We start from the raw sequence: 13453 nt of genomic DNA, 5'->3' as shown, positions 1-13453 counted from the left end.
GGTCTAGGTAGGGTTAAGCTACGGTCACAATCCGCCGTACGTGCTTCTGCGTGCTGTCTACGTGCAAAAACGTGGGCAAACGTAGGACATCCGTGCGTGGTGAGTACCGCCTCCGTACGGAATCCTACGGATTTGGGAGCACGCAGACACGCTGTAGAACTCTAAGTGCATGTAAAACTTTTTCTGCGTGCGGTCTGCGGATTCACCACCCGTGCGTGCGAGTACGGGCGACGCGCGTGCCCCGTATGTACCGTACGAAAGACGCACGTGTGAGTACGGCCTCCTTACGGTAAAGTTGCAATCGCACAGAGATCGTACGTTGTAAGCACGTACAACTCACTTACCACGATGCACGCAACCGCTCACGGCCAGACGTGGCGTGCAGACCACACTCTTACACTTTGCGAAACCGTGTGAGTGACGTGCGAGTGACGTGTGTTGATGCCACGTCTTCCCCACGTTTTCAGAAAAAACGTAGCAGACGTAGAATCCCGAAAAACATTTTCAGCAGTACTTTCCAGCAGTACCCCTCACAGTCTCCTGAGGCATACGTCCTCCGGCAAACCTGTCTAGGGGCTTCTCCTTCTGATGTAGTCGGGAGAGTCCCTGAATATAGATATCAGTAAAGGAATTATTCATACACAATCAGTATGACTCCAGCCAACATTCAATATCTTGAACTACACTAAACATATCAATTGACATGTCTAAATAAATGCTATCAAAGTCACTATTGCAAATTTACATACACCTGACTTGATCCCCATAATTATGTTGTTTGTGCTTTTGCCCGTTCCCTAGCTGCACTCTAGTCTAACTAAACCTTTCTTTGATATCTATTACATTTGTATATTGTGGTATTTCATGTTGCTGTAAATATATTTCGGCCATGTTGATTTGATTATATGGATGATATCTCCAAAAACTGATTCGAGCGTGCGAATGAAAAAAAAATTGGCCCAAAAAAAGAAAGTTGCTTTCATTATGAAATCTATGTGGTTTTGAAGGTTGAACAAATGACATAGAGAATGGTATGGCGAATAATCTAGTCTTCAAATTCATTTCTTTACATTTTCGTCTTTTTTTCGTTTGATTTTGGCATTCTACGACATTGGTATCGTTTTCCAATGTTTTTTTTAAACCTACGGTATATATTTATATTTGCTCATTTTGCAACTGTTTTGTACGATTTACAGTATGGTTGACAACGTTTTTTTGGGGGGGGGGGTTTAACGGCCGAAAATTTATGCGCGCACGGATTTCATCAATATAATGAAGTCAACATGGCCTTACCATTGTAGAAGGAAAAAAATAATAATGTTTTTGATCTTCTTCCTCTTCTTCAAACAAATAATGTCAATGACCTGGACCAGACGTATGTTACCATGGTAACTGGTGCTGTAGCACTTCAAGTAGCAAACACCTTTTTATCGATGAAAGCTCCTTGGTTACATTTTGTAGCAGTGTATAGCCCTTGGGGCATGTATTATGTATGAATGTGTTTGATAATTGAGTAAGAATAAGAAACAGAGCAGTTTATGCAAGACCATGTGAACTGTGAACATTATGCATTTGCTCGTTTGATACTGCATATTTAACTCGAACCCCCCCCTAATTCCAAAATGGACTGTTCCATCAACCTTTTCCATGTGGTGCTCTGTAGTGTTTAAATACCCTATGTAGTCCCCACCATCCATACAATGCTTTTTAGTAACAATTGTTCTCGAAAGAGTTTTTAGTAAAAGTGTTTTCAAGGATCATCCCGTCCAAAGTACAAACAGGATCGTCCCACCCTGTATCTGCTTGAAGATTGCCTATCCACGCCACATTGTGTCTGCTTGAGCATGACATGTCAGAGCCACCCTGTCTCTGCTTGAAGATTGATGATTTGAGGACATTTGGCTCCAAAATTAAGAAGTTAAAGTCATTTAACAAAATAGTAGAAGGAGAATGAGAAAGAGGTGAAGAAACATAAGGGAAAACAATACATACCATCCCTACACATGGCATGGAGTGAAACATGAAAGCAATGGACAGTGTATTTCATCGTCATATGGTGTGAAGTGAAGTATAGAAATGCATTTGCCGGAAAGTTTAGGCCACATCAAGTACTTTGTATGGATGATATCGGCGCACGCATTGATTTTGGTTCGATTTTCAGGAAAAAAAAAGAAATTCTGTTGCCCTTTGACGGTGGCCAACATACCGAAAATGAGCAAATATGTCTTAAACGTCCAACAGCAACGCTCTGATTTATTGTGAAGCCTTTTTTTACTGTGTTTTGATGTAGTTCTGCATTCCATTACTTTTATATGTTATGTTGCCACTAAATCAGAACCATTTGTAGACTCAAAGTTGTTTAAAAAATGAATGTTCTAATAGTTGGCATAATATATGGCCTCCGGATAGTTCAGTCTTCGCATCGCTGTCAGCAATTAAGTGTTCTGTTCTGGTAGACTGTGAATAAAACTGAGGAACGTTTAGTCTTGTTTGATGGCATTAGTGCTGGTAGTCCAAGGTGTTTCATTGCAAATAAATACTTAGTTTAATAGCTACCCATAATGATACGACACGCTCTTTTCTAGAATTGTTCTACTTATTTGCGTTTTATACACATCTACAAGAACAGGTAATACATTTGTACTATTGAATACTGGAATATAATCAAAAGACCTGTTGGTTGTGATATCATGTTGTAGTGATTGGTTTATTGTTAAAACACAGTAGATCGGCCTTGCAGTCACAGCTGAAGTGTGCCGAGCTTTAAATTCAACTACAGTAAGACCAACAATCATCATAACGATATGTAAAGCAACTTGACTTTCAAGTAACATTAAACAGTGTTGTCGTACATGTATTTACTACATGTTTTGTTGCCTCAACTCTCCTTTAACAAGGTTTACAATCTCAAAATTTGAAAATGTAATAATCTTGTTTGTTTTTGACCGCCTTGTTTTTTTCGCCCTGTCGCACTGGATTCGAAATCTGCGGAGAATGTCGATAAAATTTACTTGCTTTGACCTAATGAAATGACACATTATTTATTTTATTTTATTTATTTTTATTTTATTTTATTTTATCGAAATTGCAACAGTGCAATACACGCGGAACAGAGGCAGCTGTTGCTGGTGTTGTGTCCCACACATCGAAACGAATAATGGACGGACAATACTCATGTTCACTTGAGTTTAGTGGGGAAAGTCGAGTAAAGTACCTTTCCCAAGGGCACAAGATCGGTGGCATGTCAGGACTCGAACCCGGGACCTCTTGATTCCAAGTTGCGCACGCTGCCGTTGCGCCACACGACACCACATTAGCCAACATGGTGAATATCTTGGAATATTCGATAATAGACATAGACAATGCACTAACCTTTCATCCAGACGGGTCCAAGAGTTGAACAGCTGGTTCTACTGAGGAGAGAACAATTTGTCGGGATGACTCCTCCTGCAGGGCTGACAAAGCGGTACCAATTTGTTTGCAGGCCGCTGTCACACAGAGAGGGATCAGGCGCTGCCCACAACGCACCGACACTCCTCAAAGGTTCGTCAAGAGCCTCATAGGTTTGGCATGGATCGCCGAAGGTTAAAGCTGTGAGAAAGAGTTTTGTTTTTTTTGTTTTAACTTTGTACTTGTCGATTCCCCAGGTTAGCAGCATATGACTCTTGGAAAGGCATGTTGTCCCCAATGCTTTTACATTGTAAATTGCTGTCCAACGGAAGTCGCCCCAGGCCTCTTGTCACAAGTACATGTACATACAACACAGTTAATCAACTTAGTGCTTAATTCAGTGAGGAAAATCTGTAGACCAGGAGCCGTCCTGAAAAAAAAAGCTTTGTAAGAAAGCTTGTTATGGTGCTTTTTTTAGTGTTCTCAGTAATAAATGCTATCAGAGAATCAGATAATAGGCGAACGAATGCCTAGCATACCTACAGAGATTATCAATTAGGCCACACCGACTTAATTTTATGGATGACATCCTCTGACGACCCGCAAACGCGCGGGCAAATTTAAAAAAATCCGGCCAAAATTAATAATGCTACTAAACCACTGGAATGCAAAGCTGGCATTGTGCGTCAGTACTTAAGCGACGGTCACAACTCGCCGTGCGTGCTTTTTGTCCGTACGTTTTCGTCGTGGCTACGTCTGCTACGTTTTTTCTGCAAACGTAGGGTGGCCGGCCGAGGGAGTACGTCACTCGCACGGTTGCGCAAGGTGTACGTACGTGGTCTGCACGACACGCCTGGCCGTCAGCGGTTACGTGCATCGTACGTTGCGCAAGTGGTAAGTGAGTTGTACGTGCTTACAACGCACGATCTCTGTGCGATTGCTACGTTGCCGCGTACAGGCCGTACCTACACGTGCGGCGTACGCACGGTTTCCTTACTCACTCGCACGGTGTAAGTGCGTGCACCTCCTGTTAACTTCATCATCACTAGCCGCCCTGGTGTCTTCCGCGGCCCGTTTCTTTGGGTCTTGTCTGGTAGTCTTCTTCTGAGCCTTTTTGGGCATCTTGGAGACGAGTTGGCAGTCGCCCGTCAAGTTGTCTTTATATACTGTAGAGATCAGGTGCGTTGCACGTGCGTTACACGTGCGGAGCACCTGGTATGGTGCACGTGTGTTCTGCGTGGTCATTGAGCAGGTCAACTGGGAAGTGAGGAGTAAGCACGGATGACGCAAGCCCCGTGCGTGGCACGCACGTGCTTCGTGCGCTGTCCGTACAGCAATTGCACGTGAGAATAGTGAAGTTAGATTCACGGAATCCGTACGTTGCACGCTCATAGGCTGTACGGGGCACGCGCGTCGCACGTACTCGCACGCACGGGTGGTAAATCCGCAGACCGCACGTAGAAAAAGTATTACCTGCACTTAAAGTTCTACGGCGTGTCTGCGTGCTCCCAAATCCGTAGGATTCCGTACGGAGGTGGTACTCACCACGCACGGATGCCGTACGATTGCCCACGTTTTTGCACGTAGACAGCACGCAGAAGCACGCACGGCGAGTTGTGACCGTCGCTTTAGCGACGTATACGACCAGTCGGCACATGCTGGCTTTTTGCGGAATTTAGTAATCATCACTGTAGGTTAGTACTGAGTTCTTGAGTCATGGAGCTTTCTTAAATCATGACCAACACGGTAACTTGCATGCGTCGACGTAATGCAGCTATCAGTACTTATGATCTGCACCACATTTTTTTTGCCATGCTTTGTGTTACTTTTTCTTAGTTATTTCCTGTAAACATTTGCCATTGAGCCGAAGTTTTGTGACTGCATAAAACACTGGCTACATAAAGTCCTGACTTTAAGGCCTGGACAAGAAGTTAAAAAGAATTAACCCCTTTGGTCAGTGACTCCTCATGACTCCTTCAAGAAAAAGTCTGAATGCCGGAGCATGTACTATAACGGAATGCTTCCTTAGGCCACAGCAAGTAATTTTTATGGATGACATCAGTGCAGCGCGCGCATTAATTTTCGCCTGATTTTGGGAAAAAAAAAAAATTTTGTTGCCTTCTGACAGTAGTCACCATGCCGAAAATGGGCAAAGATGTCTGTTGCCATGCCGGAAGGTGGATGGCAGATAACTATAAAGAGGGGAGACAAGACAAGGCTCTGATTTTATGTTTTGTTTCTTACTTTGATGCAGTGATATGTGATGCTGGCTGTGTAAATGTGATGTTCCCATTGAATCAAAACCATTTGTACAATGATTGAGTCAAAATTTCAAAATGTAAGAACCTTGTTTTTTTCGGCCCGCCTTGTTTTTTTTCCCCGCTCGCATTAGATTTGGAATCTGTGGAGGATGTCATCCATAAAATTTATGTGCTGTGGCCTTACCTGAAGAAACAAGAAATATGACGAGTGCCAAGATCATTTTGTATCTACTGGGCTCGATTGCACATCCAAGGTGGGTGTCCTGCTAGGATTGGTTATTTAGACCAAGTACCCTTTCTCTGTTTTTGAAGCCTATGTGTGAATTTATCACTGACAACTAAGCCGACCTACTATGCAGGTGCTACTGTTGACACAGCCAAAGGCCATATATATATATGTGTGTGTGTGCACAGGACTTTGAGCATGTCATAGGTTCATAAATTATCACACTAGCTTTCAAGTGTTTTCGTCAACTTCAATTAATATTTTACCATTTCCTCATTGGATCGGGATATCAACAGGGACAAATTTATGACACGAAGAAACAAGGGGAGACGGGGTAAAATCTTAGTGAAGTTGGAGAGATTTTCCTAGATTCTTCTTCCTTGTTGTTAAACCTGCGTAAAATAATGAGGACGAGAGGCAGAGTCATCCCCATCTTGCTGTGTTTTTCGCGGGTAGTTTGGAACTTACATCCGATTGACAAATGAAGCAGACGTGGATTATTATGGTGGTGACGTCATATTGTTTTTGCTCACGTTTCTTCTTCTCCTCCTTCTCCTCCTGCCATTTCTTTAAATATTAATTGATTTAACTCCTTCATTTTTAGGCCAAATAACATGAAATTTGTCATGAAGGTAGAGTGGGCAAATACCCCAAGGCGTTTTTTTTTTCATTTTTGTGATGCAGGCTTTTAGAATGGTTTTATTTGAGCTTTTTTGGTTGCGTCATAGAAAATGTACTATAGCAGTGTGTTACCATATTTGGGCATGAGTCATCAGAATGGCATGTAGAGCAGGCAACCAATAGGCATGCAGCTTTCCTCTATTCTCCTTGCTGATTGGCTATTCGGATTTGATTGGTTTAACTCAATTAACACCTGCACAAAGCCATGTCATTTTGACAGTATGAACTTTATTCAAGTGTTTTGGTAGGTATGTCAAGCTTCCCTACTCAAGCATTGGAATGCAGGGCAGAAACGCTTCTTTTTATCTTGAAAATCAACAGTTTGCATTATGCAATTAAAAATCCTAACCAATAATGTAAGCGATAGCTATCCAACTGTTGTCATTTCATACTATAGTTATATATCAATGTAAAGAATTATTTTCCCTTGTCTTTCTCCTTCTTTCCCTGCCATGTCGTGAAATGTGGTGAAGCCATGCTGAATTTGCTCCAAAGCAAATGTCGGCCTTTCTAGTCTAAATCCGCGTTTTTGACGATCACGCCCCTTCTATAACTCGTAAAACACGTACTCGTAAAGTCAAGGGCATTTGACGTCCCTCCCCGTCGGTAAAGGGCCAAAGAATATGAATCAAACAAGAGGAACGGAGAACAATATCACAAGCTTGCTATATTCAGATATATTTTTATCAGATACAAGGATCAAATTCACACGACAGACTTGTTACGTATGTTTGTGTGCTGTTCGCGGAGTAATGTCATGAATGTTTTTCCTAGTGACTATAACTGTTACAAGTTGTTGTTTTTTTCTCATCAACCGCTTGACCCTCCATGATGTTTTCTTGTTGACCATTTCTGCGTCCATTTTCAGGACTTCTTACAATTTTTAACAAAATCAAGAATGCTGAAATCTTTTTGTGAACTTCCAGTTAAAATGGGGTAAAGTATATTTGTATGTCTAGCACTGAAAGCATAAAGTGGAGTTATTCTAGTCTGTTGTGAAAGAAAATCACTTTTTAATCATGTTAGTCATGAAATGTTTGACCGAACGATGTAAGAAAATAAGAACCCAATGATGAATCTACTGGTTATCTACAACAAAAGTGAAGAAAATAGAATCTCCTTACCTGACAGTGTGTAAAGTAAACCTATGGCAAGTAGCAGATCCATCCTCAACATGTCATGCTGTGTTTTTCCTGGGTAGTTTGGAACGTACGTACGATAGACAAATGTATAACGTATAAACACGAGCAGGAGGCTGTGCAAGTGGATTAGGTAGTATCTAAATCCCCGTTCTTTGACGATCACGCCCCTTTTATAGCTCTTAAAACACGAACTCATAAGACTCAAGGACTCGTAAGACTCAAGGGCACCCTTCCCCACTCTTTTTTATAGAGTCAAAGAATGCGAGTCAAACAAGTAGATATATTAGGCCACACCGACTTAATCTTATGGATGACATCCTCTGAAGACCCCAAACTAGTGCGCGCGGGCGAATAAAAAAAAATTCCGGCCAAACAAAAATGCTACTAAACCACAGAAATACAAACCTGGTATTGTGAATTTGCGGCAGTACATAGCGACGTATACGACAAGCTGGCACATGCTGGCCTTTTGTGGAATTTAGAAGTCCCTCGGAAGCATGCGGCCTTGAGTGAGTGAGTGAGAATTGTACGTATGTGCTGAGTTCTTGAGTCGTGGAGCTTCGGTATAGCCTGGGTGCCATCCTCCAGAGTTACCACCGGCTCCGTACTGTCGCTAACTACCTTGGACTACCCAGGCCAGAGCCTCGGAGGACGTGATTTTTTTTAGAGCAGGCGAAAATCAATGCCCGCGCGGATGTCATCCATAAAATTTAGTCGGTGTGGCCTTACGGAGAATAATATCACGGTCAGATAGATTGTTATCAAATAGGAGGGTCAATTCTGCACTTCAGACTTATTATGTTTGCTGTTCAGGTGCACAATACTCGTATCATAAATGCCTGGTGAAGTTTTTTCCTTGATTTGTGACATGTTTGATCGACCGTTTTACCCTTATTGTTGTGTTTCTCTGCCAACGCCAACACTAGAATGAGACTTGTTCCAAATTTGGACTTTCCTCATTCCAGTGTTGGCAGAGAAAGTTGAGTCTTTATTTCATAAATTTCAACACAGATGAACTTTCATGCTAAGAATATCACCTAATAAGTCATGGAATGCTTGACCCCAGTCCATTTAGGATCCAGCTTTATCAAGCCCCATGGCAAATTCTTATTGGCTTTTAAACATTTCGCCAGAAAGTCCCCTGCAGTTCCAGAACAAGCTGCTAGGGGAACCAAACTCACACCACTTATTCCTGACAGGAAAAGCAATCTGTCACCAAAACATCAAGACCATAGCATGTTCAGGACAAAAGATACAAAAACCGGAAGTTCTGCTGCAGTACCAAGGTCATCCACCAGGAGGCCCATATTTGACCTTGACCTTTGTCTTCCTAAGACTTACCAACATACCAAATATCATCATAATCCATAAAGGCGTTATGAAGTTATGCTGACTACAAATGTGCGGAAACACAAACACACACACAGACAGACACACACACAGACACACAGACAGACACGCCAAAAACAATACCTCCATTTTTCATGGAGGTAACTAAATGCAATATATACTCACGAGTCTCGCAGCAAGTACCCTGAAAATATAGTGGACACCAACACGAGGAAGTCAGAAGCGTCCCTCCGTTGTAACAGAACCGGTTACAGGTGCGAGTTTGCGGGCCCGGGGCTCCACAGCCGCTAGCTGTGCGCCATTGCGTGCCGGAGGGTCCACACGGGGCGCTACAGGCACTCCAACTGTTCCAGTGCCAGTCGCATCTTCGACGTCGCCGGCGTCGCCCTGACAGAGCCTCATGGTTCGTCAAGAAAACGACCAGGAGACCCAAAAATAGGATTTGGGCCTTATGCATGTCCAGTCAACGATATTACTCGTACAGTCCTCACTTAAATGTGTAAGGGCTGTTTACACTGAATTTACCAAAGATTTACAATTGAATACCATGGATTTACAATTCTAAATTCAGGTACTTAACCTTTATTTACTTCCATTGTAGAGTTCAGAAGTGTTTATTTAAAAAACAAAGTAAACATTACCCATCAAGAATTCGGAGATCTCAAACCTCCATGAAAAATGGAGGTATTGTTTTTGGCGTGTCTGTGTGTGTGTGTGTGTGTGTGTGTGTGTGTGTGTCTGTCTGTTTGTTTGTGTTTCCGCACATTTGTAGTCAGCATAACTTCATAACGCCTTTATGGATTGTGATGATATTTGGTATGCTGATAAGTCTTAGGAAGACAAAGGTCAAGGTCAAATATGGGCCTCCTGGTGGATGACATTGGTACTGCAGCAGAACCTTGACCTTTTGGTGACAGATAGCTCTTCCTGTCAGGGATAAGTGGTGTGGGTTTGGTCCCCCAGCATCTTGTTCTGAAACTGCAGGGGACTTTCAGGCAAAATCTTTAAAAGCCGATGAGTCCAGATAAGAATAACGTATTGTCTTTTTTTTTTTTGTAGGCAGCTGAGAGAGAGTTGTACATAACTAAATGCAAATTATGCAAATTAGGACTTAATTTGCATGATAAATGAGGAAATTCTATTACAGTGTTTTATATAATAGTACTGTTATACATGTAATCTATTTAATCTGTGGCAGGCGGAACATCAACAGATACCAATTATGCAAATGATGACCTAATTTGCATAACTGATGTGAAAATTCCGTGATTCCTCATTGGTGAATGATGGGAATTTTATACCTTGTGACATGTGTATGTTACTTAAGGCCACACCAAGTAAATTTTATGGATGACGTCCTTTGGAGACCCTAAATCTAATGCGAGAGGGCGAAAAAAAACAAGAAGGGCCCTAAAAACAAGATGCCTAGATTAGAAATATACTAAGAGACGACAAATGTTAGGACACAAATTGAATGAGGTGACACAGTCTAACAAACAAGAAGTCTTTTATTCATTATCAAAACAGCAATAAATCAGGTGGAACAGCGGTTGTCGTCCTGTCCTGTTTTTGCGTTACGGGTTTCACGTCAATCCGACGATTTGTGGCACTGTCGTGACTCTTTGGTCATAGTTACAGGAAGCGGAATTTCTTGTTTTTTTTTTCTAGGAACAGGCCAAAATCAATGCGCGCGCGGACGTCATCCATAAAATTTACTTGGTGTGGCCTAAAGGTTAACACCACTATGCATATATTATGTTAATGTACAGGTGGCTGCGGAGCTTCTCTGGCTAATGGATACTGCCTGGCCAATTTGATACTGTCTTTTTTGCCACCGATAGGGATCTGCTTGGAGATTAACAACAAACAACATAACAGTAAAATATCATGCCCACGGCACACCTCGATTTTGCGATTGGGCCCCGCTCTCAAACTTACAATATGTTTCCAACCTCATTGATAGGATAAAGGAGGACCAAACGATGTCGTGGGAATTTCTGTCTGGGCTCACTTCACTTATTTATTTATTATTTATTTATTTCTGTATTCTTTAACCACGGTAGCACTACTCAGTGATATAGCGCTATAGCACTGCTTTACAGAGTGGCCCTGGGTACGACACATATATACACGGAAATACAACAATATATACACCAAAAACAATGTCATAAACGTGATCCATTACTCGTAATCGGGGTCATGCCAGGTCGTGAGGGAGGGAAGTCAGAGGTCGCGTAACTGAGCATACAGTGTTCTGAACGTCTGTATCGACGGTGCAGTTCTAACACCGGGTGGGAGTTTATTCCAGCCCACTGCACCTCGATAAGCAAACGTTCTCTTGCCGCACTCCAATCTAGCTTTAGGAAGTCGCAGGGACTGGTTCATACTGTGTCGGGTGGTAGGTTTCTAGGGTTCGGTTAAAGATGTCTACTAAGGTACTCTGGCAACTCGTACCCTGTGGACATGTACAGAGAGAGGATGGAGGCCATCCGAGCTGCGATTCAACGGCTGCATCAGAGGAGTCCCCAGACCCTCGTGGTCATCAAGTCTGCCAACACGCGGATGGGGAACGATCTAATCGCCGGAGACTGGCTGGCGTACCAGCTGGACTTGGTGATGAGAGAGATGTTTGAGGGGATGAACGTTGTTCTGGTAGATGCCTGGGAAATGACAACTGCACAACAATGGCACGAAGACGCCATCCACCCTACCAGTGACATCGTCATACAAGAACTGGAATTCCTGTGTTGTTTTCTTTGATTTCTCTCACTGTACTTGTGTATGACTTGGTTTAACTAGCAGTTGGATTTCCAGAGTTAGTAATTGTATAAGCTAGTTGAATTAACAGTACTAGTATGTAACATGTATAGCAATCATGACCCAATTTGCATAATCAGGGGTTATAATCTATAATTTGTCAGTCATAATTAAAAGATTATCATTAGTTGGCGAAGGTATGAGGTTGTGGATCCCCCTGACTAAGCGCCATCTGTTGTGTCTGATGGGGAGCCTTGGTCCAATTACGGACTCGATGTTATATGCTCAGGATTCCTACACTGCATGTAACTAGTTTGTGTATGTACCATATTTGTTTCTTTGCCATATATTGTACCAGCTACAATTGTTGAGCAATAAAATTGATTTGATTTGTATGAGCAAATCCTACAATAGCCTTCTTTGCTAAGATGTGGCTCTCATACTTTTACAACTTGTTTTTGTCTGGGTCTGGGTCTTCGCACCTATGTCTGTATAGTTTTGCGCGTATCAAACAGCTTAAAGCCCCGGTCACACTGGGCGAACTTTGCTGGAGCGTTCCTTGAACGGTGAATAAAATTCATCACCGCTCGAAACCGCTCACCACCGCTAAACAGAAGTTGGCCCCCGTTAAAGCAACGCCATGTACGCCCGGCCACCGCTGATGTTTCTGGAGGGGCCCTCCTACCGCTCCGAAAGTTTTGAGCTGCACAAAATATTGCGAGCGGTGAGGAGGGGGCAATTTTCCGCTCCGGCAAAGTTCACCCCCGCTCCACCAACGCCCAGTCAAAGTTTGGCATCGCCAGACGCAAGTTCGTGGACGCTTGGGTCCGCTAGGCCAACGCAGAAATCTTGAACGCTGGACCACCGCTGCTTCGCCAGCGTTGCCCGGGCGGCGATTAAACGTTGCACAAACTTCGCTGGAACGGTTGCAAGCGTTTTACGAGCGGACACGGGGTTGCTGGAACGGTGTCGGGCGTCACTCAACGCCATCAAACACTACCTCAGAATACGCCAGAACGTGCCAGCTGACAGTCTCTCTGCAGACGCCCTTTTGTGCCAATTTGATTTAGATGCGGTAGGTGCCAAAAGCTGCTGGTGTTCGTAAGACATTAGAGGAAAGCGGTTTTGCCTATGTTTGGCATTCGTCCCGGTCTTCTACCTTCAATTTGCCCCAAATTATATCTTCCATCAACCAACGTCTTAAGGACATGTATCTCCAATCTTTTATATCAGAAATGCGGAACAACAACAAATTACGGACATACAGATTACTAAAGAATACTTACCACGAGGAAAAATATCTGAAAATTACGAACATTCGACACAGAATAGCCATCACAAAACTCCGGATAAGTTCACACAAACTCCACATAGAAAAAGGCAGACACAACCACATTCCTCTAGAGCAAAGGATTTGCCAATTTTGCGATTTAGATAAGATTGAGGATGAGTATCATTTTGCAGTCGATTGTGCGTCACCAAACTAAAGTGCTTTTCTACAAACTCTGTTGATTGGTGATATTATACATCTTGTGCATCAGAAAACCCCAAATGCACCAAAAAACACCCATGGGAAACGGAAGAAAATTGCATTTGTTGATGATTATTACATAAATCATATCAAATATAATATTTTCCTCCCATGG

At 42.7% G+C, this 13453-nt stretch overlaps 1 protein-coding gene across 1 annotated transcript in view; it reads right to left on the bottom strand.

Annotated features, from left to right (window-relative positions):
* Positions 1–3658, bottom strand: part of LOC109465581 — a 17469-nt gene extending 13811 nt beyond the window's left edge. Inside the window, exons 1-2 of the mRNA XM_019762937.1 lie at positions 3373–3658; positions 515–606 (exon numbers count right to left, since the gene is read on the bottom strand). Coding sequence (XP_019618496.1) covers positions 515–606; positions 3373–3658 — 378 coding nt within the window. The remainder of the gene's footprint in view (positions 1–514; positions 607–3372) is intronic.
* Between the last annotated feature and the right edge of the window lie 9795 nt (positions 3659–13453).

This window comes from Branchiostoma belcheri, unplaced genomic scaffold (assembly GCF_001625305.1).
Source record: "Branchiostoma belcheri isolate BF01 breed outbred unplaced genomic scaffold, Haploidv18h27 scaffold153, whole genome shotgun sequence".
Lineage (NCBI taxonomy): Eukaryota > Metazoa > Chordata > Leptocardii > Amphioxiformes > Branchiostomatidae > Branchiostoma > Branchiostoma belcheri.
The sequence above is the reverse complement of the archived record's forward strand: the minus strand, read 5'-3'. Positions and strand labels throughout refer to the sequence as shown.